This window comes from Balaenoptera ricei, chromosome 12, assembly GCF_028023285.1.
Source record: "Balaenoptera ricei isolate mBalRic1 chromosome 12, mBalRic1.hap2, whole genome shotgun sequence".
In the NCBI taxonomy this organism is placed as follows: Eukaryota; Metazoa; Chordata; class Mammalia; order Artiodactyla; family Balaenopteridae; genus Balaenoptera; species Balaenoptera ricei.
This window is the reverse complement of record NC_082650.1, coordinates 17,395,668-17,421,400: the sequence shown is the minus strand read 5'-3', so window position 1 is coordinate 17,421,400 and position 25,733 is coordinate 17,395,668. Positions and strand designations below refer to the sequence as shown.

The window sequence follows — 25,733 nt, the reverse complement described above, 5'->3', positions numbered from 1 at the left end:
TCCTGGGATCATGTCCTGAGGTGTGCACTTTGGCATATTTTATAGGAGGGAATCTTTGCCCCTCATGATGCTCACTCACAAGTCTAAGGAAGGCTCTTTGCTTCTTCATAAATCCCATTTTGAATCTGTGCTGTGCCACTGTATAAAACATCCCGCATACATAAATTGGTACTTCTTTTTAGTGGTTCTAAAACAAAGGCTTCAAGGGCTCAGGGGTGCCAGTGAGCACCAAGAGCCTGGAAGCAGGATTATCCCAGGATTAGAAGATTCTACATTCAGCGCTTTGAAATTCATTGTGTTTAAGAAGTACTCTAAGTAACTGATACCTTAGAGGAAGACAGTCAATTTCTGTCAGACTAGACAGATCCAGAGACCTGCTGAGATCTGAGAGATCTTGCACATCTTCCAGCTCAGCCTCCTACAAGAGCAAGAGGCACATCTGCATCATTGCTTGGCACTCAGATGGATCCAGTTTCTCTCATTGCATCTGTGCACGGGGAATGCCAGCCTTCCTGCAGGGTTCCATGTGGAAAAGACTCTCATTGTCCCGGGGCAGTTCCTTCTACTCATCCCAGACCCACTCTCCTAGGTCTGCCAGATGAAAACTCTCTTTTAACAAAATCATTTTCATAAGAATAAGAATTTTAATCAGGAATTATTTCAAATATGCAGGAAAGTACAGAGAAAAATAAATCCACATACCACTTCCTAAATCCATGTAAAGTTAACATTTTGTCATATTTACTTCAGTGCTTATTTTTTAAAGACATAAGTGTTACAAGCCCCTTGGAAGGTCTGCTCTCCGAGAATCCCATTCCTTTCCCTTCTTCTTTTCCAAGGTAACTACGCTCCAGAAAATGGCACATGTCCTCGCGCATAAGCACCTCTTGATGTTTGGGTGTCTCATCAATGTCTTAGCATATTCTTTCTGTGTGTGTGTGTGTGTGTGTGTGTGTGTGTTGAGATGGGGTTGGGGAGAGCTTTAGTCCAAATTCAGGTCATGTCCAAATGGAGTTTCAGCCCCACAACCCAGTCCTTTGCTCTTACTTGACTGTGAGAATGTTCGTGATTCTAGCTCCCCTTCTTTCTCGTCCTTTGTGCCTTGGCATTAATTCTAGTGAGTATGGGGTGCGGGGAGGATGTGGCCTTGAATGTGCAGTACATCTAGGAGGTGCCCCGCCTCTTCATTCTCCCTAATGAAGAAGGACAACCTACTGGGGAAACACTAGTTTTTAGTTTTAGGGAATTTGGCTAAATTTGTTGGGTTCCTGCAAGTAGCTGCTGATTGGATCCTTCAGGAAGAAAGTGGCTGTAGCCCTTTGAATAGGCCTCATGATTTTATAGATTGAACTGCGGTTTTCAGGCAATGCAAGGGACCCCTTCACTCCCCATAATAACTTCAGGTATCCTGCTGTGTGGTGAGGCTGGGATCCCGAAAGATGCAGGCACAGTCTGCATTTTCCTGCAGTGGCAGGGACAAGTCTTCTGTTTTATTCCCATTGGTCAGCATTTTGGAGTCTGTTTTGGCCGCTGCAATACACTGAACTATCTCGCCAAGGACAAACTGCATTGATTCCTCTTCCTGGGTTGTAATTGATAGCTCCAAGCCCTCATTTTATAAGTATCATTTTCCAAAATAACATGCTAGGCTAGAACAAAGGCCATTCCAAATCCACAGACTCCCCCACACAATGAGGACACCACTCTAGAATGTTCCACTTTCGGTGCGGGGGAGGGGAAGGGGTTTTTCTCTTTTGCTTCCAATTAGTTAATTTTTCATTAATCACTTTAAAAATTGCATTTCTTAATTTGGTGCTCTAATTTAAGGGCTTGTTCCGCCATGATTTCTGTTATAAAATGCTTTCCATGTGAGAAATACAAACAGGAAGTGGTCAATGGACAGTAGGAATGGCAGCCCTCAGCCTTCCTGCAATTTTTTTTTAATGACCCAAGAAAAGGCATCAGATTTCTGGTTTATTGATTTAGTGTGTGTGTGTGTGTGTGTGTGTGTGTGTGTGTGTGTGTGTGTGGTGGGGGGAGGCGAAGTGAAGAGAAAGAAAAGTAAATTAAAGCCATTCATCGTCAACTACTTATTTTAGGTAGAAAATGTTTTCTTGGTTTCCATTTTTATCGACCAAGCATTTAGTCTGCATAATGACTGGAAAGACAGTCTTCCTGTAACTTTGAACCTACATAAGGCCAGCCATGCCCTCTTTATAGAATGTGCAGAGTGACACGGCTGGGGTAGTGAAGGCCCACGTGATTTCCCATGTGATTGGCCAACTTTCAACAGAAAACATCTGATGCTTCTCTCTAGAAGGATTCCTTAGGATGAGGGTGCTCAGGCTTCCATCGTCCACCTTCAGGGTATTCTGTACTCAGTTTCCAAGCTGGAGGGTGTTTTGAGCTTTCCATGTCTTACCCTTTGTGTGCAGGGAATAGAAATGCTGACCCAAGACAAAGAGAGAAGCAAAAAGGAGAGAAAACCCTCTAACCTATTCCAAATAACAGTAGCAAAAGGATTTGCCCCTGGCCCCTCATCAGCTTAGGGGTTCATGTCCCCTTTATGTCAGCCTTGCTCCCTTTGAGATGATACGAGAGCCAGCACACGTCACAGAGGGTTAAAAATGCTCCTAAATGCTAATAAAATTTGATGGTTTAGTTGACACTCACTTTATATTAGCTGCCAAATTTGGAAAGCTGGGAACAAATAAATTGAAACACAAATCTTCTAGATCTCTAATAAGTATACGGCGTAATTCCTCCTTGTGAAAAAGGCATTTATTCAGTCTCTGCTTCTACTTGGTGGTACCGTCCCTCCGAAAGGACTGTGGTTGCTCTCTCCCCACTTTTGACATGATGCTCTGAATTTCTCCTCTCCCTGGTTGGCCTGAGGGTAACTTAAAAGGCATTGATGTATTTCAACTATGTCCTCTCTCTACAAACTTACCTTCCTGTGATACTTGATTTGAAAAGAAAAGTGTTCTGATCTCACTCGTTCATTTTTATCTCATTTACTTTAAAATAATTTGTTCTCTTCCAAAGTCCAAGGCTTCAAAATGTATTGTGAGAACTGAGGATAACATTGGGATGCGGTTGATTTGGAGCCTGCTTTTCATTCCTCTTACGATCCCGTGCTATGTGTTCATCTTCTCTAGGTAACAGTGACCAGTCCGGATCCCAGGAGAAGCTGCTTGTTGACAGCCAGGGCTTGAGTGGGTGCTCTCCACGAGACTCAGGATGCTATGAAAGCAGTGAGAACCTGGAAAACGGTACTGTCAGCACAGATAATCATGACTGCATCTTCATACGCAAGCCTTCTGGACCATTTCTTGACATCTGTGCTTTGGCTGATGACTGTCTTTCTTCCTCAGCCTGAGCCATTGCTTTTGGGAAAACTGGCAATAGGGAGAGGAGTTTTTCCAGGGTGATTGGTGCTTAATTAAGATCCTTAGGAGGGAGGAACATCTCTCAAGAACCTAGGTAACTGATGATGTTCAGAAATGAGTAGAGAGGTCTTTCATCAGTTACTCTTCCATCCCACATAGTACATAATTGGAAAGAGTTTAAACTTGCGTGTCAGAGAAGGGGACCCTAAGCTTTCCATTGTCCTGCTGCTCTTAGAGGTTTACGCCCATCCCCCCATCTGGATCATGCAAAGAGCTGTGGGGCTTTAGAGTGGGGAGACCTGGGGTTTGAACGTGAATAGGGCATAGCTGAAGACTTTGGCCAGATTACATCTCTGACTCTTCCTCACCTCTTTTTTTCTTTTTAAACAAATTTATTTATTTACTTACTTACTTATTTATTTATTTTTGGCTGCGTTGGGTCTTCGTTGCTGCGGGCGGGGGCTACTCTTTGTTGCGGTGCATGGGCTTCTCCTTGCAGTGGCTTTTCCTGTTGCGGAGCACGGGCTCTAGGCGCGCGGGCTTCAGTAGTTGTGGCACACGGGCTCAGTAGCTGTGGCTCACGGGCTCTAGAGCGCAAGCTCAGTAGTTGTGGCACACAGGCTTAGTTGCTCCACGGCATGTGGCATCTTCCAGGACCAGGGATCGAACCTGTGTTCCCCTGCATTGGCAGGCAGATTCTTAACTACTGCGCCACAAGGGAAGTCCTCCTCCTTATTTTTTAAATGGTAATGTGAGTTGTTGTTTTTTTTTAAATAGATTATTCTAAGGCAAAGTAATAATATATTAAAAATACCTAGCACTTTGTAAACACTGATTATGAATGAGGCATTGGGCTAGGTGTGCACGTATGCAATTGCTAATTATCACTCAGATCCTGCAGTGCATATATTATAGATGAGGATGCTAAAGAGAGATTAAATAATAACTGAAGCCCGTGTTCTTTTCCTCTTGGCACCACTCTGACTCATAATAATAGGCTCTCAGTCAATGGTGGACAGTATTTTAGACCTGATTTTCCAATACCATAAGCATTTTCAAGTCCATACGCTAACTACTTAACGTCATCATACATCAGCCAGGGGCTTAGTTGAACTTCAAGGCAGAAGGGATTTAGTTTGTATGTTATCATAAGTACTTTCACAAACCATGGATTAGATGAAAATAGGTGGACCTATTTTGGGAACAAGGAAAAAGGCAACATATACCATAAAAGGTCTCTTTACCTATTTGTTTGCTTATTTATTCTGAAGAGCAAGAATATCCCAGTGCTTGGGACTGTCATCTGTGAGTCTCTCATTTCTATATGAGGATTTTGAGGAGCCCCGCTGAGAACATGATGCAAAGCCAGGGCATGAAGGTTTGGTTCCTTCAGTATCATCATCATCCCTCACCTCAAGTTTTCTTCTTAAATAGTCAGTAAAGCCTGAGCAGGGGCGGCCCTCGGTGTTCGGACACTGCCCGGGAAAAGAGGCATGCTCATTAGTTCAGGGATTGCAGTTGCACGATGACTCCTTCCATAAACAGATAGATTGGGATTGACACATATACACTAATACGTATAAAATGGATAACTAATAAGAACCTGCTGTATAAAAAAATAAATAAAATTCTAAAATTCAAAAAAAACCCCACAAAAACAGATAGCTCCTGGCAGCAGTATATCATCATTACAGTATGAAAATATCTAAATTCATATTAAAATAATGTGAAAAGTCTATTCAAACATTTCTTCATTTTTATGAAAGCTAGATCTCTGAATGAAGGGTATATAATTAAGTCTTAAAGAGCACATTTTTGTTTTAAAAAAAATCTCAAAACTTCAGACCAGCTAGAGAGAAAGAATATAATTACCCACACCCAATATGGTACCTCCTTTCTCCCCGCAGACAGCATGACCGGGGGTTCAGGGTTATACTCTCCAAACTTCACGTCACTGGGCCAGCCCTCCTTATGGTCTAGCTTTTGGAAGTTATTGGAGAATGTGTGTTTTTGGCTCCCATACCCACTACAAATGTGGACTCAGTTTGAATCAGTGGTTTACTTATATCCTCCATAGTTATTTGCACATAGAAAACATTTACTAAACAGATTTTGGAACAACAGGATCAACCATAAATTTCACTTTGAAAAGCAGCATAAACATATGCAGTGAAGATATGAAATTGCTGGAAGCCCACAATTCAAACCAACCAAAAGCACTTGAAAAGCAAGATGTTTTCAAAATAGATTTGACATTTCTCCACCCCCACCATCTTTTCTGCTTTGTCCACGTAACAGTTAAGGACATGGTACCTCCCCACCTTTGTTTTCTCAAACATTAAACCAAGCTGCACGATTTTGTTCTAGTTTTACTAGGAGAGTATTTTCACTGAGTGGAGAAATAAACGCAAGGTTTACAGAAGCAGTCCCTCTTATGCAGTTCGTAACTTCTGGTTCAGAAGCTCATGCTGCCTTAAGCCCTGGTTTTTAACTGTGGTCTGCGGGGTCCCAAGGATGGGGGCCTTGGTGGTGGTGTGTGGACCTGGGTTTTGAGAAACCTCCACATTTCAACTTTGATCTGTTTTGTAAATGAAGCTTCATTAAAAAGGATCCTCCTGCTTTGAAAAGTACTGATTTTAAAAGTGCAGTGTTCTGAGAAAAGACAATTCTCTGACCATTGTGACCGCAGTGCTAATCTTTTCCTTTCCGACTTCTTCGCCGTTCTCGTTTCTAGTTAGCCTCTGCTGACTTCTGTGTGAGGTGAATAAATTCCATCTAAAATACCTGCAGCCATAAAACCTAAATTGTGTGTCTCCTATGTCCTCTTCTTTTTGCAATAAAAACCAACATTTGAGTGTTGGGAACTATTAGGTCCATGAGGAAAACACTTTACCAAGTAGACCATCCATCAGGGCCACACGAGCAGCAGTATCTTAAATGCCTCAGCGGCACGGCCTGAGGACAGAGCAGTTTCGGAGGGAGAGGGCCATTTGAGGGCCGCATGCCTTGTTTGTTGCTTCTCTGTCCTAACAGTCGGGAAGCAGTCCGTAGGAAATTCAGACAGCTTACTTGTCTCAAACAGAAGAGGAATCTTAAGTGGATTGGGGTCAGGTGCACTCAGGGTGACCATGGGTGGCTCTGTTCACCAGGCAGCAGTAGCAATTAGTATCAGTCAACAGCTGTCAACTAAGTAGACTGTGACTGGTTGATAAGTTCAGTTATCAGTCTGACGGTCATTTTATTTGAATCAGGTCTATCGCTCCAGTGGCAATTAGAACCATATCAGTATCTTATAGATTGCCTCTGGCGACATACTCACTTCAGCTTGTTTACTCATTTGTACCAAGGTCGGCTGACTGTTTCTAGGGTACCTTTATTTTACACACCTGAGCAAAACACAAGGCGGGGAGGGCTTGAGAGGTTTGAGAATTCAGCGGTCACCAGTGAACCTTGGGGGATACCATTTAAAGAACCTGTCCCAGAATTCAGTCCACCTCCTCTTTGCAACCATGGTCTTAGGAAACTGTACTCCCTAAACAGAAGTCCCATCAGTGTGGTTCTTAACTGGGGTGTGGGTGTGCCTTGTTCCACACTGACTGCAGCTACGAACAGACATTAGGCCTAGATTTATTTTATTGCCTGACACAGCGTATTTTCTTTCCACATAACTCAATTAACTTTCATCTCCCTGAGTCCTTTAATAAGACTAAGAATTCTTTCTAAAAATAAACATGGGACCACAATGACTCTACATCACCAGTGGTGATTTTATGCACTTAGTGTAATTCAACAGTGGGATATAAGAGTTGGAGATTCAATTACGTTAGCACACCTTTTACATCAGTTTGATTGATTCGCTTTTTAAAATGTGATTGTAAAATATTTCCTTGTCTTGTAGGCAAGTCTCGTAAAACCAGCCCCTCTGCCAAATCATCAGCCGAGTCTAGCTTGAAGTCTTTCAACAGGAATCAGCTGGGCAACTACCCAACCTTGCCTCTAACGAAGCCAGTAGACGCGCTGAAGCCGGGAGGGGAGGGGAGGCTGGGCGGTGGTCTCACCCCTCACACCTCCAAACACTGTGATCCCCCGTGTGTGACTGACTTGAATAAAAACCGAAGGAGCCTCCCCATTTCCATCTGCCGGAGCTGTGAGACCCTGGAGGGCCCCCAGACCATGGAGACTTGGCCCCGATCCCACTCCCTGGACGACCTTCAGGGAGAGCCTGAAAAAGGTGTGCCTGGTGAGGTGACGGAACCTTCCCCTCAGATTGTACCCGAAGTGCCACAAAAGACAGCGCCCTCCATCACAAAGGTTCAAAGCCCCAAACTAGATTCTGCTGTTGACAATGCACTGCTACTGACCCAAAGCAAGAGATTTTCTGAACCTCAGAAAATGACTACTAAGAAACTGGATGGCCCGATGGCGGCCTTTTCCCATGGCACATCCCCTCCTTCGTGTTTACCCAAAACCTATGACGCCCAACCGCCCGCCGTTAAACACGGTTTAACAAGGACGCCTCTTGAGGGTCACAGGAAAGGACTCGATTTTGAAGGGACACATCACCCCCCGGGCACCAAAGAAGGCGTGGAGGCTGGGCAGAGGGGCCCCGATGCCAGAACGCAGGCCAAACCTGCCGCCCAGCCTCCCCCCGTCCCCGCCAAGAAGAGCAGGGAGCGCCTCGCCAACGGGCTGCATCCCGTCCCTCCCGGTCCCCCCGGCGCCCCTGGCCCCGATGCACCCAGCCTGCCCCTTAAAAAGGGCAGCCCCGGCGGCCCCAGCGACTGTCCCCCGCCACCAGTGGCCAGGCCTCCCGCAGGGCCGGAGCCGGGCAGCCCGCCGAGCGCCAGGCCTCCACCCTGGCTGTCGGAGCTGCCTGAGAGTGCCAGCCTCCAGGAGCACGGCGTGCGGCTTGGCCCTGCCCTGGCCAGGAAGGTCTCCTGCACCCGCGGGGTGGACCTGGAGATGCTCACCGAGAAGAAGCTGCAGGCCGAAGGCATCGATCTCACCGAGGAGCCCTATTCCGATAAGGTATCCGAGGCCCTGACCCCACCGCACAGGCTCTTCTAAGTCGGGCGGGGGCCAGGCGAGAGGAGCGGCACCGCCCCCCCACCTCCCAGCCCCCGGAGGCAGCTGGCGGCGGGGACCAATGGACAGTGACGACACGGGTGGCCCACGGCGGGGGCTCCTGCCGCCCCACGCTGGGTGTTCAGATGAACCGGGAGCACAGTGCCCAGATTACATGCAGACGCAGCCTCAGGGGTTTCTTCTCTTCCCTTCTCTTCTTTTCTCTTCTCTTCTTTCACTTGTTTGTATTTAATTTGGGGCAGCTATCCTTTGCAGGGAGAGCTATCAGTCAGTACTAGACCCAGTTCCTGAAAGGATAGATGTGAGTTCCAGTTTCCGTGTCTTATTCAACATCTTTGTTTTTAGACTTTAACACATCCCCATTTCATTTCCCTGTGCGTAAAATGGAATTAATAATGACCTGCATAACTACCTCTTAGAGGTATTAATAGGAGCAAATAAAATAAACCTGAACCTGCTTTGAAAATTGTAGAGCCCTATTCAGATGTAATAATTGTACTGTATAATTATCTGTATGGGTAACAGGGGAAAAGATACCTCATTGTACTAAAAACATTGAGACCTATAATGAAAACTCGTTTCTCATTTGAAGAAAAAAAAGAGTAGATCTGCCAGTACCAAAATGACTTTGAATACAAATACATGATAATAGATGTAGCTGGATGTTACTCCTAGGAATGCATGAATTGTTATAATGCATTCCCAGGAGTCTTTGTTATAAACTTCTTATGACCAAGAGTGCCTTACAATAAAATACTCCTCTGCCTTCTTGATATTTAGTGAATCAACCCCTTTGAATGGAAAGTAGTGAGAATTCTACTGTACAGTAAATGCTGGTCTAGTGATATAGCGGTATAACTCTACGTTGTAGTTGAGGAACCAACAGTAGACTCTCTGTAGGGCACAAATTTGCCCTTCTCCCCTGCAGTTTAGAAGACTGTCTTCAATAACATTTTGCAAAATGATCAGATAAGAGTCAAGTGAGGGTATTGGACCCCAAAATAGAGAATGATTGTGTCCTGCTTTAACCATATTTCAAAACATTTTCCTAGAGCTCATAACGACTTAAAAGATAAAGATGTAAAAGTATTGTCTCTAAAACATCCATCCTGACACTAAAGAAAATATATTCACTTCAAATTAAAGCTTTTGGTCCTATTTTCTAGTAGCTAAATGTCTTATCCTACCTTGTGTTTGCCGTTCTTGGAGAAGGAAAAAGATCCTCGCAACCCTCGATAAGAGATTTCTGTTCCCTTGCAGCACGGCCGCTGTGGGATTCCTGAGGCCCTGGTACAGAGATATGCGGAAGACTTAGATCAGCCCGAGAGGGACGTTGCCACCAACATGGACCAGATCCGCGTGAAGCTGCTTCGGAAGCAGCACCGCATGGCGGTAAGCAGCCCACACTTCGGGGCTCCCCTCACCCAGCTTTTTGAAGTCCATTCAGTTCTCGAGCTTAATGATGAGCATGCTGGCAGCCGCTACGTAGCCCAGGGTTCATTGTGGCTATCGAAGGGAGACACCTGGGAGAGAGTAATACCTCTTCAGCCTACAAAGGTTTAAAAATACGGTTTTGGAGAGAAAAAGATGAAAATTATCCATAACCCCAGCACTGTGAAAAAGTCCATCTAGTCATTTCTCTGCACATACATAAAAGTACATGTACAGTTTGCAAACCTTATTGTTTTCAGTTATCAGATGGTGAACCTCTTTCTTTGTTACTAAAATTTCTTTTATATTATCAATTTTTCAAAGTGCTCTAGTAGGTATGTCCTAGTTCAGCCCATTCCACATTGTTGAAACATTTAGATTTTTTCCAGCTGTTTATTTTAAACAATTGAGTGAAGAACCTCCTGGTTAATAAATTTTTGTAGACTTTTGGGGTAAATTTCTGAGGATATATTCCTTCAAGAGGATTTGCTTCATCAGGACTGCACAAAATCTCAAGGGTTTGCACATTTGGTGGTAAATTGCCTTTCTGAGGGGTGTAGCACTTGGCCTTCTCAGAATTCAAGTATAAATGTCCATTTCCCTGCCCTACCCAACATTTATTATTGTATTTTTAATTCTTTATGACTATATTGATTAAATGCTTAATTTTCTGGATGTTAATGTAGATTCAAAATACAGAAGAAAATCTACTTTATGAAAACCTTACCCACTGAGTATCTTCCTTTTCACACTGTCACATAGGTTTGCTTCTTCAAGCACCATACGGATCATTAGTTGAAGAGCGTGACCACCATGAGACAAAATAGCCAGAAATATAAATGATTACAGTTTGGAGACTTACACACATAATTGGGGTTAGATCTGATTCCAGGTACCTTCTGGAACCTCCAACACTTCCTTGAAGATTTGTCTCACCTTTGAGAAGTCAGGAAAGAATTCACTCATTCATTTATTCATTTATTTATTTATTTATGGCTGTGTTGGGTCTTCGTTTCTGTGCGAGGGCTTTCTCTAGTTGCGGCAAGCGGGGGCCACTCTTCATCGCGGTGCGCGGGCCTCTCACTATTGCGGCCTCTCTTGTTGTGAAGCACAGGCTCCACACGCGCAGGCTCAGTAGTTGTGGCTCACGGGCCCAGCCGCTCCGCGGCATGTGGGATCCTCCCAGACCTGGGCTCGAACCCGTGTCCCCTGCATTGGCAGGCAGATTCTCAACCACTGCGCCACCAGGGAAGCCCAGGAAAGAATTCTTGATGCTAGTCATGTTCTTGGACATCTCATAGCATTATCCCTTTCTGATAGTGTGGTAATAAATATAATATTTCAGTAGTGTTCCTTTTAGGCATAGAAGAAAGAGCTCTCCAGTGGCACCTGTTGAATCTTGATAAATTGCTTTCTTTGGTTACCCAGATCCCAAGCGGTGGACTCACAGAAATCTGTAGGAAGCCCCTGTCTCCCGGATGCGTTTCATCCGTGTCGGATTGGCTGGTTTCCATCGGTCTGCCCATGTACGCCAGTGCCCTCACTGAAGCGGGCTTCAGCACGCTGGGCCAAGTGCCTTCTCTGTCCCACACTTGCCTTCAGGAGGCCGGCATCACAGAGGAGAGACACATAAGCAAGCTCGTGTCCGCAGCCAGACTCTTCAAACTGCCACCAGGCCCCGAGGCCATGTAGTCGGGCCCGAAATGGACCTCCCTGGACAAGAGCCACCCGTTCACTGTGTTTATGATGCTGATGCAATTCCTCCTTGGCTGGACGTGCAGACCAGACCCAGAAGAAAGGCCCAGTGTGTGGCCAGCAGAACTCGGAATCTTGGCACGGGACCCTCTTCTCCAGAAAAGCCCCCTCCAGGAAATTGGTGTGGTTCTCTTTGACCCCCAAAGAAAAGACAAGCACTTATTTTTGTTTTCAGGACACAATAGAACAAAGATGCCAACTTGCCACAAATGCTCTGCCTGCAGTCTGTCTTGGTGCACTGGGGGAGGGCAGGGGGCAGAGGGGGGGGCAGCTTGTCCTGTTGCTAAGCGTGCTTCTAGCCCTTCTGTCTGTCACCCTGCAGGGTTCCCGAGGCCCAGATGGGCTTTAGCCAGGCCAAAGTAACAGACTCGGGAGTGATTGTACACTATTGACCAGGCTCATTTGTTCAAAAATAAGAAAATCTGGCTGCACTAGGAAAAAAAGAAAGCCCTATTCTCCTTTAGATAAACAAGAGACATTTTAATAATTGCTTTCTAGCAATCAGCTTTTATTTGCCTTAATGTAAGCTTTTAAGCAGTTATCTAACTTAGTGTTCACTACCATGTAACCATAGTTCCAAATCTTCATCTTAGACTGCCATCTAACGTATCTGGGATGTTTCCAGCAGAAATGGGCTTTTCTAATTGTCTCACTCTAACATGGCTTATTTTATAGGGGTGTTTATCAGGCCAAATTTCATGTTGACTTTCAGTTTTTAAACTAACTACAAATCTGGTAAAAAGCACTCTTAAATTCACAAAGATATCACGTGTGAGAGTATATGTGTGTGTTTGAGGTTACGATCTTTCATTTTAATCAGTTTAGTGCTGTTACCACGTTGGTCGTCGTGCTGCAGTATTGACTTGGAATCTTGACCATGTCCATTCCAAAATTCAGTCATTAGCTAACAGATCACCTTTGCAAAAGGTCATTGTAAGTTGAATATTTAAGGAGGTTGTTTTTTAAAAGGGAAGTAGTTTATAAGATATTTTAAAAGTTTTTTTTTTTTGGGTTTATAATTAAAATACTATTTTCCATCTTTTCTTATTTAGATAATTCACTTAAATATAATAAAGGTTCATTTTGGAGCCAAACTACATTGGCCATGTATTATGTAGTTGCATATTTTCAGTTGTTTTCTGACTGATTTCAGCATTCTCTTTTAGTCTAGTGGCTGATTCTCTAGCAAACAGAAATTATTGTTTCCAGTTGCTTACAAAGTGATTTTCCTTTACATTCTTATCATGAACCCTATTTTAAGCACTGGGTGTGATCATTTACGATAGAAATGTTTTTAGCCTTGATTTAAAAGTTCTGTAATATTTCATCTACTCATTAAAACAAATGATATCCCTCAGGGGAGGGGGAACAAAAGGTGATTTCATTAATTACAAAACCATTTTACCATTTGCTTTATATATCTGGATCCATGTTTCGGAGGAAAAGGACGTTCTCAGGTGACGTATTTTTTTTTTCATGCTTTTGGTATACATTTGAAAGAATAATATATATTTCTTCAATAATAGTCACCTTCTATAAGATGCCATGTAAGAAGTTGTGGAAATGTAGAAAAAAAGCTAAAGCTGCCAAATTTCTGTTGAACTCTTCAAAACAGCCCATTTTTGTCATCTGGAGTATGACATTCCTGTGGGCTGTGACATTCCATTTAGAAGGTAACGAGGCTGCAGGGCTCTCCTATGTCACTGGAAGGAATTTCAAGTGTGTGGTGAGGTGGGCGCTGTAAAAGGGGCTCCTCACCCTGCATTTTCAGTACCTCAGCATGACATCCGAGAGAGCCTGCTCATAGCTTAAGCTGAGCTAAAAGACCACACATAAAGTCAGGTAATAGGTAACAAAGGAGAAGGGGAAACTGTACATGAATTTCCAGGTGTTAGTTCATTTTCACGGTAAGATTTTTCACTTAATGTAAAAGTGGTGCCAGAAAAGGGAGCTTTCTGAATATGAGTTTTTGAGAATGCCAAACTGTATCTTTTTCATTCTTCTTTGGAAATCATTGCCTTTGCATGGAAGTGAAATTCAGGGACCATGAATCATTTTCAGTGGGAAGGGCTTCCTAGTCTGTGGGATCTGAGGTTATTTTTACTTTATTGTGCTTTTTAACAAAATTTTTTTTTGTTTTTGTTTTTTTACTTTTAGTATTTGTTTGGTCTTCTTTTGCTTTAAACTTTTAATTTGATCTTAGAAAAGCCTGAATGTTTGTGTGTGATGTTTGACCGAGGTGGTTTGGGGCCTCCTGTGGATGCCAGAAGGCAGGTGGTCAGCTTCAGCAATATCCAGTTTTAATCCATTGCACTTGGTGCAGAATGTTGAGGAAGGGTGAAAATTGTCGTCTTTGGAAAGCACAAAAGAAACCTGGAGAGGCAGTTTGGCTCAGGTAGCTACACATCCACTGTGTGTCATTTTTTCCTTTGAAGCTGTCTACAAGGAAGTGCAGCCAGTCCCAGCCACTACGTACATTCCCAGATAACCAAGAAGTAGATTTTCCTGGCCTTGCCTTAGTCAGAGGCCTTTTCTCTTTCCAGGTAAAGGTGAAATTGGAAATAACTAGTCGACTGAAAATCAGTTCCTGACAGAGCAAAGTTTGCTTTCATAATTGCAGCAAAAGAAGTCAATTCACCAAGTCAATGCTGCATGTGTGTACTGTATTATTTTCAGGAAAAAAAAAATATAATAGTCTGAGTCCAAGTTATCTCGATTTTAAATTGATAAACAAGAAACTGTCAAGCAAAATTATATAACAACTAACAACATTGCACTTTCTGTATATGAAATCAATATTTAAATAACTTATTTTTCTCCATTGCTGTTCTTAAACATTGTAAGTAGCTGTAATATACCAGTACCAATATGTTCTTGCGATTGCTTCAGCCCAAGAAAGCTGTGTATTGTTTTAAAAATTGTAAAAATTATTGTGATGATTCATTTAGCAAAAAGAGGTGGACAGAAGGGTTTTCCTATGTATCAAAACTTGTCTATAATTATGTCATCTATGTACCTAGAAAAAAAAAGTAAATAAATTTCTTCAGTTGAATATGCCTCTTTTGTTGTTCCCTGGGTATTATAAAGGTACATAGAGTAGAAATGAAAGGGAATTTATGAAGTGTGGTTTAAGAATGAAATATATTGTAAAAATAGTAGTTGTACACAATTACTTCTGCCACATCACAAAAACTCACTATCATACTCACTCAGATTTTCTTTGCCAATTTATTTCAGGTTTTTTTCAAATATTGCATAATCAAGTCGCATAATTGCAGCATCTTAGCCCAGAAAGAGATTTTTGGAAGCCACCTCTAGTCTAAACCCGTTGTTTTCAAATGAAGAGTCTGAGCCCACGCAGACTTGCCTAATATCATGTGTAGTTAAATGGAAACAATCCAAGTCTTCCATTGAGAGAGAAAAACATCTAGATTGGGATATTCTAGAAATCAACTAACTTGACAAAAATCATTTTTCAATGTTAGGGTGCCACAGTTGATATAAAAACACATTTTCAATTAGGAGGGAGTGTGTAATACAACATTTTGAGTAGGTAAAATGTGCACTTGAGACAGACCGAAAAGTGACCCTTTCTTCTTCTCTCAGCCTCCTATTTCTCACACTACAGGTAAGTAGTATAACCAGTGTTTGCATATCTTTCAGAAATGCTGTGTTTATTGACAAAGATAACTGCATATGCATTTTTCCATATAGGAATGACAGCATTCCCCCACACTTCTTCACTTAGCCTGTGGAACTGCTGTGTTAAAGTTACGTATATTTAAAATTTTGATAGAATAGTTTAAATCCACTGGTGGATTTCAATATAGGAAGCTCTACCATGGTAGGTTTTATTTACAAATCATTGTTTTATTCCCCACTCCCCAATCCCTCTTGTAAATGGGGCTATTTCATATATTCTTAAAGTTGGGGATTCCTCTGAAGCGCTGCATTATTTTAAAGAACTGACCATAAACCTCAAATCTTATTTATCTCAAGTTGACTCTTAAGATTCTATAGTTCAATTCCCAGAAGATACTTTTTTCTTATGATTCCTAAGAAACCGTGACTGGATTCTTGGTATTTGTTCTAACTTGGCTTCATGTATGGATATTTGTGTTGAATTCACTTAGAAAAGAACATAAGTTTGATTAGGGAAAGGAGAAAAGGGAAGGGTGGTTGTCATTTAACCACAACTTATTTGGGGGCCTTAGAATGATGACTTTACTCAGCTCTGAGGACCCACTCAGAGAAAAGTACGTATACAGTACTCCTAGGGGTGTGTGTGAGGGTGTACGTGAGGGAGTGAGAGACAGGAGAGGATGGATGCTCACCCAGGTGTAGGTCTGGACCACTCGTCCGTCAGGGGACCGTGGGCAGCGTTATTTGGAAGCATTCCAATTTCTCATGCAGCGCTCCTCCTACACTGTTAGAGAAGAACACTGAAAAGGGAGTTTAGCCGTCACCTCTCTAAAACTTAAACAAAATACATGAAGGTTCCAATCAAACCAGGTTTGAGCCCAGTATGGAAGGACCCCAGGGTACGTGTGTGGGAGCCAAAGGAGTTATGACTAATCTGATTGCAATTTACTACCATCCCCGTTCATCCTCAACACTCCAGTGATAAATATGGTCGGAGCCATAAGAGATGTGTACAAAGGGCTGGGGGAGCCAGAGGGGAAACTGACTCAGTCTGGAGTTGGGTTGGGGGGGGTGGAGCCCAAATGGAGGAGGTAGTTACGTGGATTATAATTCTGCATCCATGTGCTAAGAATGTTAGACTCTGTTAAAAAACAAAAACAAAAACAAACAAAAATCTTGAAAAACATGAGAAAATATCTTCTGTGTCCCCAAACTCCTCATCCACTTGGCTGTCATCGTGAGTGGACCATGGCTTCCCCTACTTAATAGAAAAATTGGAAACCATCCATTGGGCCATCTCTCTGGACCTCCTTTCAGCTCACTTGCAAAACTCCCCTGCATCCTCCGCTAGTCTTTCCTCCTCGCTCCAGCCACGACAAAAGGGGTGTCCCTCCATCTGTCTAGTCCCAGCTGTGCTCAGGGTCCTGTCCTGGGACCCCCCAGTCATCATATATTCCCTCATTTCTCTGGATCTTCCCCTTGAACATGTTTGCAATAAGCTGTCGCTGTCTTTTCCAGGCTGGCCCAGATTGCCCCTTTTTGGATAAGCACACTCTGCGTTTCCTATGGGAGAACTAGCATCCCCTACATTTCAAGGGATCCTGGTGCAACTTTCACTGCAGTGTCCCCGGCACCCTCCGAGCAGTGAGCACAACTCCATTCAGCCTCCTTTTGCCCAGACTTGGGCTCTGGAGCTGAAAGTCAGATACGTGAGAGGGGCTGGAGCGGAACTGTGCTGATGGTGGTGCCCACAGAGCCCAGGAAGCCCAGGAAGCCCAGGAACCGAGGTGCCTGTGCCTTCCTGGGCTTTCCAAAGCTTGTTGCGCCTTTCCTTGGATTCCTTTGCCAACTGCCATCAAACATCTTTACTCATGTACCCCTAAAATAATATCCCCAAACTAAGGACTCCCTTGCACATTTTAAAGTGGCCCTCCCAAAGTTCCCAATCATAAGTTTAAATAACTGCGAGACTGTACATTTCCAGCTTTTTGTAAATATTTGCATTTTAGAATAAAACTGCAACATTACTTGAAAAAAATATATCCAATGGAAAATAAATACCACAGCAGTGTGATACCTACCATTGTCCACTGAAAGCGCACAAGAGCAAACAAAAATTTTTACTCTCCTTCAAAGCCTATAACCATTCTACTTTCTCCACACATTTTTATCCTAATGCAATATATTTTGTATGTGTGAGAGTGTCTTTTTGATCGTCTTATCATATTTCCCTGTAATAAAAATGTTTGTGAATTTAAGTTTAATTTTTCTTCATTTCTTTTGATCATTAGGCTCTGTTTGTAAAAACAAAAAAAAACAAAAAAACCCCTCGGTTTAGTTATACTTACCATGATTATTATTAATCAATTTATCAATATACAGATATTTCACAGTTTTTGATAAATAATGATAAAATATAAAAAAGTGTGATTGGAAGTGTATCTCATTAGTTAGATGGCAGAGGTGGGCAGGTGCCTTATGGCCCCCAGTTTATAGAAGATGTTGCAACCTCAGTTATTTCAAGTTTGACTAATTGCTGGGAGCCCCAGACATCTCTACAACATTTTGCTTTGTGTGTGTGTGTGAAGTGGGAGAAGGGCATTTATGAAAGAGATGGGAAAGGAATGCCAGCAGGAGGTATCCTCAGGCAGATCAACTTTAGGACCTTATTAACTTGGAAACAGATTCCCTTATTAAAGCTATCCCAGGCAATGGAGCCTTGAGAAAGAATCCCAGATTGAAGACCTTTGCGGTGGGCTACATGGGATTCTTAAAACAAATCCCTTTTCTTGCCAGAACTATTTGTTGCTTTTACCTGTGAAGAAAATTCCATCAACCAGATCAGTGTTCGTCATTCCTCATTTAAAACATTCTCTCTCAACTCCACATTTCCCTTACCTAGATAATCCCCCTGCCCTCCACCTCTCTCTTGCTTTTCACAGACAAATATCTTGAAATTGTTTCCTGCTCTCATTGTCTCTTCTTCGCTATCCTTCATAGATTTCCCAGCCCACTGCTCTCTGGATGCACCCGAGGCCACCGTTGGAAGCCACGCCCTGATTTCCAAATCCTCCTGGTCTTCTCTGCAGCGTCCTCTCGCTGCCCTTCCCGAGCTTCCTCTTCCCCACTCCTACCCACCCCATCTGCCTCTGCAGCAGCTGCCTCTCGGTGTCCCTCTCCCCACCCTTTGAATGAATGTTCGGGAACCTCAGACATCCATCCCAGGGCCTCTTCTCTCCCACGGTGATCTCTCTGTTTCACCATGAAGAGCCTGCTTAGAGTAAAAGATGTAATCCCAAACATCGATCATTTAAGAAATGTAATGCCTTTTTTTTTCTTTTTTTGGCTGTGGGGCTTGTGGGATCTTAGTTCCTGGACTAGGGATTGAACCTGGGCCCTCGGCAGTGAAAGCACAGAGTCCTAAACACTGGATCACCGGGGAATTCCCGAAATGTAATGCTTTTAACTGGTAGGATACCTTTTACAACAAGAGACAAGAGCAAACCACGTGTTAAAATACCTTCCCAGCTATTAGCTTGTGAGGCTAAATATGCCTCCTCTGGCACCATCTCATTTTGTTTCCTTGTGGTGTATTCAGCATCTGGGCTCCAGAATAAAGCCAAAGAAGAACAGGCAGAGGCTGTATTCAGCTGTGGAGGCAACAAAGTTCTCTAATTTCTATAAGAATATTCCACAGTCTATTCTTAGGGAGTCAGTTCTATGGTTTCTGTAGATCTGGAAGGCTGCCACTCAAGACGTCCTCTGGTCCCTCATGGGTCCATCCGAGCCTGTGACACTATTTGTCCTCCAATGGGTAGAAAGCAAGGAGAGGGTGGTTAAATCAGCTAATTACCGGACAGAGCACTATAATGAGTGCTTAAGGCAATGCACCTATTTTATTCATTCAATCAACTCCAAGTGGTCATTTATTATCATCCTTGTTTTACCAGAGCACAAACTTCATGAGAGCAGGGACTTTTTGTTTACACCTATGTTCCCACATCCAGAACAGTGCCTGACACATGGGGGTGCAGAATAAATAAATATGACCTGAATAACAAAGTTCAAAGAAGGTAAGACAGTTTTCCAGGCTGACACAGCCAGTAAGTAACAGGACTGAGATTTCAACACCAGCCTGTCTGACCCTAAAACCATGCTCGCTATAGTATGATAACGACTCCAGCAACGATACTCCCCTGCAGTCCCTGAACTTTGCACTTTCAATTCTATTTTCAAATAGATCATGTTAAGTTCAACCCCTCACAGACGGAATGTCTGATCTTCACCTCCATTTCCCATCTCAGTTCATGGCGCCTGCCGGTCACGGAGCTCAAAACCCTTCTTTTTTCTCTCACAGTCCGCATTCAATCCGTCAGGAAATCCTCTTGTCTTTACTTTCGTCACCTCTCCAGCAGCTGACCCCGTCTCAACACCTGCGCTCCTACCATGGCCACCACCTCCTCTCACCTGGATTGTCCCGGAGCCACCGGCTTCCTAGCCCCCATCCTTGCCGTTCAGCTCGTGCAGCAGGCTGAGTGACTCTGCTATGAATGCTTGTGTCCCACCCCCCCCCCGCCCCGATTCAAACGTTGAAGCTGGCCCCCCAGCGGGATGGCATGAAGAGACGGGGCCTTTGGGAGGTGACTAGGTTTAGATGAGGTCATGAGGGCAGAGCCCCACCACAGGATTCGCGTCCTTATAAGAGGAGGAAGGAAGTCCAGGGCATCCTCTGTGTCCACCTGTGGGAACACAGCGAGAAGGCTGGCCGCCACACACTAAGAAGAGGGTTCTCACCAGAAGCTCAGTCCTGCCGGCGCTTGATCTTGGACTTTCCAGCCTCCAGAACTGTGAGAAAATTAATTTCTGTTGTTTAAGCCACCCAGTCTATTGTATTTTCTTACGGCAGCCTGAGCAGACCCTGTAAAACATAGGGCAGGTTATGTCGCTCCTCTGCTCCAACCCTTCCATGCCTTTCCATTTCTTTCAGAGTCAAGGTTAAATTCTCTGCGGTGGCCTGCCAGGTTCTATGCAATCGTCTCCCATTTCCTATGTGGTGTCGCCAGCCGCCCATTATACCCTCCGTGTCGCTAATTCAGCCAGACAGGCTTTCTTATTCGTTCTCACACAAGTCACTCAGGCTCTCACCTCGGACCTGTGTACGGGTTTTCCTCAACCTGGAACGCCCTTCCCCAGAAAATCTACAGGACTAACAGCGCTCGGGTCTGTGTTCAGAAGGTGACCTTCCAGAGCCCTGTTCTGAGTCCATCACCTAAAACTGCACCGTCCCTTAGCTTTCACCTTCGCCGCCAGTTCTGATCCTCACACGGGCTTTATTTCCACCTTCTAACGCACTATGTAGTTTATTTCCTCGTTATGTTTACTGCTCATTAGCTGTGTCCTCCTTCTACAATTTAAAGTCCAGCAATGCACAGGTGGCTCTCTGACGATTCTGAACCTCTACACCTGACACATAATATTTATGTTTGTTAAATGAATGACTGTCCCTGAATCTCAAGGCTTTGAATCCTAAATGTTAAAGCTGGAGATGATCTACCTTAATTTCAGTTTATAGGTGAGGAAACAGACCCAGAGAGGCAAGAGCTGAGCTCATACTCAGATGGTCAGGGACAGAGTAAGTCGCTAAAGAGGCACATCCTCTCTACCTATCAAAGGCTTCACAGGAGCACGTGAGCATCCGCGCCTTAAAAAGAAACCACAGCAAACCGAAAGAAAGATCCCGAGCCGCTTCCAGCAAACAAGCCCTTGCGGAGTGAGTAGTTGCTGCAGCGTTTGGCCACCGGAGGGCACTGATGGGCCAGATGGAAGGCCGAACCTGACCCGGCGCGGGGCGGGAGGTGGGAGGAGCAGGAACGCGCTTGCTCAGCACAGCCAGTGGGGCAGGGAAAGGAAACGCGGCGGCGTGAGGGCGAGCCGGACCTCCGCGACTCTCCAAGTTATCAGCCAGACCTTGAGTGCTGTAAACCACCTATTAAAACGCCATTGGAGGGGCTTCCTGGGCTTCCCTGGTGGCACAGAGGTTAAGACTCTGCTATCCGGAAGCAGAGGGCCAGGTTCGATGCCTGGTCAGGGAAATAGATCCCACATGCATGACACAACTGAGAGTTCCCAAGCCACAGCTAAGGAACCAGTCTGCCACAGCTTAGACCCGATGCAACCAAATAAAAAAGTAAGTATTAAAAAATAAATAAAAATAAAGGTGATGTTCCAAAAAAAAATGCCATTGGAGAATGATGATGGAGACTGGTGGAATTCACAATCCATTTTAATAAGCACTGAGGGGCTCTTGGCTCCCGTCTTTTTACTCCTTTAATTAGCAAAGAGGGATAACGGCTTCTGTTCGCTGCTCCTGGTGGGGTTGGGTGTCTGGGTGTGTGCAGGAGCCCTCCTGCCTGCCACAGGAGCAGGATGGAGGAAGGAGGTATTTAGGTGACTCTGAAACAAAGTCCTAAACTTTACACGTCAAGCAATGAGATGTAAACCAGGCTCATTTTTGTTTGAATAGTATTTCGTTGCTCATGGCCCAGAATAGCCTGACATTATAAGAGCAGGGGCCAGGATGCAGTCCAGATGTTCACGGAACTTGACATACATGAGGGCGTTTGGCCTTCACAGTGTGCCCCTGCAGTAGACACTGTGATCCCCATTTTACAGCTGAGGGACCTGAAGTCACAGAGGTGTAGGCAGAAGAGATGAGATTTGACCTTGGGTTATTTTATTCTGATGCCCTTTGGCTTAACCACTACTGAATAACTCCCCGGTTCTCAGCCTGAGCAACATATTAAAATCATTTGGTGTATTAGTCTGGGTTCCACCGAAGAAGCAGAACCGATCGGAGATATATATTAAGAAATGTGGGGACTTCCTTGGTGGTCCAGTGGTTAAGACTCCGCACTTCCACTGCAGGGGGCGTTGGTTTGATCCCTGGTTGGGGAACTAAGATCCCGCATGCTGCGCACCTCAGCCAAAAAAAAAAAAAAAAAAAAAGAAAAGAAAAGAAAACAGAAATGTATTTCACGGATTGGCTTCTGCAGGCATGGGGGCTGGCTGGGAAAGTCTGCCATCCGTAGGGCATGTTGTCAGGAGCTGCAGGCTGGAACCCTTGGGCATGAGCTGCAGCCGTTGTCCACAGGCAGGATTTCTTCTTCATCAGGGAATCCTCAGCTCTGCTCTTAAAACCTTTCCACGGATTGAACCAGGCTCACCCAGATTTAGTCTCCCTTACTAAAAGTTAACTGATGAAGGACTTGAATCACATCTACAAAACACCTTCACAGCAACACCTAAGGTAATGTTGATTGACTAACTGAGGGCTGTAGCTGTCTCAGTTCAGGCTGCCATAACACAATACCACAGACCTGCTTATGGACAACAGACATTTTATTTCTCACAGTTCTGGGGGCTGGAAATTCGGGTTCAGAGTGTCAGCGTTGTCAGGTTCCACTGAGAGCCTGCTTCCAGGTTAGACTGCCGACTTCTCCTTATATCTTCACGTGGCAGAAAGAGAGAAGAAACAAGCTCTTTCTTGTCCTGTAAGGGCACAGATTCCATTCATGAGGGCTCCACCTCCCTGACTCATCTAATCCTAATCAGCTCCCAAAGGTGCCACCTCCTAACACCATCACATTGGAGGGTAGGGTTCTAACTTAGGAATTCTGGGGGAGCACAGACTTTCAGTCCTTAACAGTAGCCTGGCCAGGTTGACACATTAAGAACGCCATTGTACTGTGAAGGCTTTTAAAAGTAGACTCCTTGGGCCCCATCCCAGACTAGAAGTGGAATTATTGGGTCATAGGGTAGTCATTTCTTCCTAATAGATCGATTCCTTGTAAATCAATTCAAAACCATGTTTGAAAGTGCCACAAATTGTCTGAAATTCTGTCCAAGGACACTTTGCTGTCTCTCATACATGCTTCTCAGTTTCCTTAAGTATGTCATTTATCTAAAGGGCCAGTAATAGAAGTTAAGAGAATACTTCTAACAGCTTTGAACTTGCTCCGTTTCTGAAAATAACCAGTTTGCTCTCTTCTACCAGTGTGGTTTAGTCCTTTTCTATCAAATGTAATGGCCTCAGTCCCCACTTGCCCAAATTACAGGGCATCCTGTATCTCTCCCTAAGACATGCCTGAGAAAAATTACCCAAGAATCCCAGGATTTACTCACCTCAAAGGGGCCTGTCTTGCTTCCAAACAATAGGTTAAAATCAGAGCCAGAGAAGTCAGTCATCTATAGACAGGCTCCAGCTCCTGCCAAGCTCTTTTGCTACAGGGTCACTGTGTCCCTGTGGTTCACTGTCCTCGCTTTCACCACTCCCGATGAAGGCAAATGCCATAGTGACATTTTGTTTTGAGGGAGGACAAAAGACAGTCTCAGAGTTCTGTCTATCTGAAGCTTATAGCCTCCAAAAGGGGTTTACACTCAGCACCACAAGATGCTCTCTTTGCCTGGGTGGCTTTACTGGGGGTACTTTGGGCCTCAGCCAAACAATCTGCCAAACCAGCCCCCAAATGGACCTTGCAGTGGGGGAATTGGGCCCAGGTTGTTGTCCAGACTCAGGCTCCCCTAGAACTGGCTTCCTTGTTGGGGGCTCTTGGTGTCCTTTCCCGTCTGACTCATCTCAGTCTGTTGGAGATGTTCTATCATGTTGCATTCTCAAAAGGGAAGAAGTTAGGGGACTATACCTCTTTCTTTCCCAGGTAGCAACTTGGTCCCTATTCAGCTTTACCCACATTCCTCCAAGTGACCGCTTTGCATAACAAGGGTTATAGGGAGACAGTTGTTCAGGTCACAAAGGTCCCAGGGTAATTAGTGACTTAAACCAGAATCACCGTGAGGTGCCACTCAAGTGACCGTACAGGGACGACTGGTGTATCCACCTAGACAGAGTAGACAGAGAACTACCTGATCCTTTCTTTTTTTTTTTTTTTTGGCAGCTTCTAAAAGTACTGCTTAGTCAGGCTCCTAAGAATTCAGACTCTAAACTCTGAAGGGGCTCAAGCTTCGCTAGGAGCTCTGGTCAGAACGGAGTGGAGTCACATGACAGAAGTCAGGGATTTTAACAGGCGCTGGGCTTTCCCCTGGCATCCCTCCCTCCTGGTGTGGTCTGTGTGCAGCCGGGCTGGGAGAGTACACGTGGGAAGCCCCCAGTTTCAAGGACGTGGCCCTCCCTCAGAAGGCCGGGGTGTTGGGGCAGACCCAGGAAAGCAGCTGAAAGCACGCTGCCCTCCATCTCTTCTCTGTCACATTGATAGGTGGTAGGATGGGGCTTGGGATGTCACACTGAGGCCATGATGGCGCATCGGAAGATGGGACCATGCCCCCCACTTGTCCTCTTGCATAGCTCTTCTGAGGTTAATTTCAATCCTTTCCCCTTTGCCGAATGCCAGTCCTCACTTAGCCCCACGAACCCTCCTCTTGGCTTCCATCACAGGTGCCAAGTCCAAATCTCTTTCAAAGGGGTGTTTCTGGAGCAGTGGGTCATGGTGGGGTTGGAGGGAAGGAGGATAAAGGGGGAGAGATTAGACATTGCCCTAGACCTGGGACCTGGGCCTTTGACAAGAGGTTTAGTGACTTAAACCAGAATCACCCTGAGGTGCCACTCAAGTCACCCAGACCCCTTTCTCCGGTTTGGGCTCTTTGCTGCAGAATCGCTCACTGCCTCTGAAACAGCCCAAGTGTTTGTCAAGGACCTCCTCAGATTAAGGCCTCACTGCTGAGAGCTGCAGCTCCCTGCAAAGGCCTGCAGTGGTTTGCAGAGCAGATTCGGTGCCATCTCACTGGACACAGGGACGGTGTGTGAATTTCTTCCGTCTTCCTAGGAGAGGTTTCCAAAAGTTTTCCAAGGCCCCTTTCGGCTGTGGTCTAAACGCAGGGACTTGGCACCTCTCCTGGGAGGAGCCTCATTTACTTTGGCACCTGGGCACTTCCTATTTTGTCCCAGGCTCAGAATGTATGGAATAGGGCTTTGCTGGGAGGCACACCGCAGTACTTCTCTGTGCTGTCAGGACGGATGGAGACTGGCGACCCAAGCCATCGGGGAACTCCCATTCTCACCCCCGGAATTCCTCCCCTGTTGGCTTTGAGGTAGAAGGGAGTCGCCCACCAAAGAATGTTTGATGAGGGATTCATGCTGGTTGGATCGTAGAGGATCTTAAATTTTCCTCAAATCCTCAAATTTTCCTTGCAGATATTTTTTCCCTCCAAAATTGGAGAAAATGTGTTCATTCTGGAAAATCTATTCAAAAGGTGCACGAAAGACTGATTTTCACAAACCAAACCAAGAAATCAAGTTTTTTCTTCAGGATCATGGTTAACACAGCCTGGTGAGGCCAAATAGCTGCCCGATGCAGGAATACTGGTTCTGCTTCAGAGCGCTCTCTAAATGTACAAATTGAACGATTCATTTACTCGTTT

General features: G+C 44.7%; 1 protein-coding gene across 7 annotated transcripts in view; it reads left to right on the top strand.

The window, feature by feature from the left end:
• The window catches only part of SASH1 (SAM and SH3 domain containing 1), a 308,428-nt gene extending 293,716 nt beyond the window's left edge, over window positions 1-14,712 (top strand). For all 7 annotated transcript variants that reach the window (XM_059941034.1, XM_059941030.1, XM_059941032.1 and 4 more), the window contains 4 exons: window positions 3,159-3,272; window positions 7,288-8,417; window positions 9,735-9,866; window positions 11,334-14,712. In XM_059941034.1, coding sequence (XP_059797017.1) covers window positions 3,159-3,272; window positions 7,288-8,417; window positions 9,735-9,866; window positions 11,334-11,597 — 1,640 coding nt within the window. In that variant the 3' untranslated portion in view covers window positions 11,598-14,712. The remainder of the gene's footprint in view (window positions 1-3,158; window positions 3,273-7,287; window positions 8,418-9,734; window positions 9,867-11,333) is intronic.
• The last annotated feature ends 11,021 nt before the right edge of the window (window positions 14,713-25,733 follow it).